The 1,649-nt window shown below is 43.8% G+C and overlaps 1 protein-coding gene across 1 annotated transcript; it reads right to left on the bottom strand.

Annotated features, from left to right (window-relative positions):
- Positions 1 to 579: 579 nt before the first annotated feature.
- Positions 580 to 1,317, bottom strand: LOC124409659 (deoxynucleoside kinase-like). Its single transcript, XM_046887428.1, has 3 exons — positions 1,174 to 1,317; positions 756 to 1,108; positions 580 to 610 (listed from the first exon to the last, which is right to left on the bottom strand). The coding sequence occupies exons 1-3, from the start codon at positions 1,315 to 1,317 to the stop codon at positions 580 to 582; spliced, it is 528 nt and encodes a 175-aa protein (XP_046743384.1).
- Between the last annotated feature and the right edge of the window lie 332 nt (positions 1,318 to 1,649).

The following is a 1,649-nucleotide window of genomic DNA, read 5'->3' on the forward strand; positions in this document are numbered from 1 at the left end:
TTTCAAAAATTTAATGTCCGTGTTTTCACAAAGGTCAGTGTAAAAGTGTGTAGTGTACAACTTCGTGTAAAATCCGAAGGAGCGGCCAGTTCCCAAATTCCGGAAATCTGGAAAATCCAAATTGGGTCAAGATGATCCGGGAAAAGGACCACGGGGACAGGAGAGGTTCCAATAGAAGTCCAAAATCGATGGTGTCCTTAGGAAGCTTTTGGGGTCTCTTCTCAACTTTCGGGAACGAGGGAGGGGAAAAGAGGCGAGCCAGTCCCGAATTCTTTCGGAAACTGCACACCCTAGATTGGGAGGACAAACGTGAGTGAAGGCAGACAAATCCGGATTCGCTAAGCGAATTTGGGAAAAGCACAGATCGTATAGATTTTTTTTTTGTTTTTCATTTGAAGGAGAGAAAATAAACGATCTTATCTGGATTAATGTTGAGTGCTTCTTTAAAATCAGGTCCTTCAGTCATCCTCAGGTTCCAGGAGAAGGTAAAGGAAAATCGGGTTGTGCCATAAAGCAACCTGAAAAAGTGCTGACAAAACTGACACATGGGTTCGAAAAATGTGAAAATCAAATAATCGCTTATCGACCATGAAAAATAACAATCGCGGCTCTGTTCAGACCATAAAGAAATCAGAGCCAATTCGACACAAAACTCGATTTATGAGAAGAATCTTCTAGAAGAAACGAACGCTTGAACGAGAAGAGCAGAATTTTTTCTGAGTAAATGAGCCTCGAAATGTCGAAAATTTCCTAACCTGTGATGAGTCTCGATAAAACAATAACCGCTAAACATCGACCTCTCCATAATTTTGACAGGCCGAGAGGTTAAAAGAAGATGCCTATCGTACATAACCTGTTGAACGTGATGCTGGAACTGGTAGCAGTATCTATCCGGGTCTTCATACATCAATTGTAGTAAGTTGACTCCGGCAACATCAGGGTACTGATCGAGGGGTTCTAACAGGGTGCAAACCCGGTGGTCCGACAAAAATCTCTTAGTAAAGGTTGTCTTCCCGCATCCGATGTTTCCTTCGACGATAATAGAAAGTGGCTTCTTCTTACGAAGTGAAATTCCGAAGGGGAGCTTATGCTCCCAATTAATTAAAGGCTAGAAAACAGGAAGACTTGAAGTTCATGTTACTTTTCTCAGGGCTGGTTCGAAGGTGATCTAACCTGGGAGGATGTTCCAGGTCCGGGTGATTCCGTTCGAGTTCGTTCTTCGAATGGAGCAAGACGGTCCAGGTGCACGACCTTTTCTCTGGAGTGAGGCGTTTTTCGGATCCTGTAAACGACATTGTTGATCCGGTTAACCACCATATATGGCCCTCCCAGTTACTTTGAAATTTTGGACATCGTCCTCTCTGTCGTCGTGGTTGAAAGAGCCAGACAGAGTCTCCAGGGTTAAATGTAATATGTCTAGCTCGCAAATCATATCGCGCTTTCAGTTTATCTGAAGCTATAGAAATTCTTTCTCTCGCGAAATCGTGAATTTCTCCCAAGCGTTGTTGGAGGTTAAATGCGAAATCTGTTTGAGGCTGAGTTTGAGCAGGAACAGACAGGGCCTCTTTCTAAATCTGACGAGAGGCGAAGATTTCTTCCCGTAAGCATCATGGCTGGCATCTGTGTCGTCGTCTCGTGAATCGCAGACC

The sequence above is a fragment of the Diprion similis genome, chromosome 1 (assembly GCF_021155765.1).
Source record: "Diprion similis isolate iyDipSimi1 chromosome 1, iyDipSimi1.1, whole genome shotgun sequence".
Lineage (NCBI taxonomy): Eukaryota > Metazoa > Arthropoda > Insecta > Hymenoptera > Diprionidae > Diprion > Diprion similis.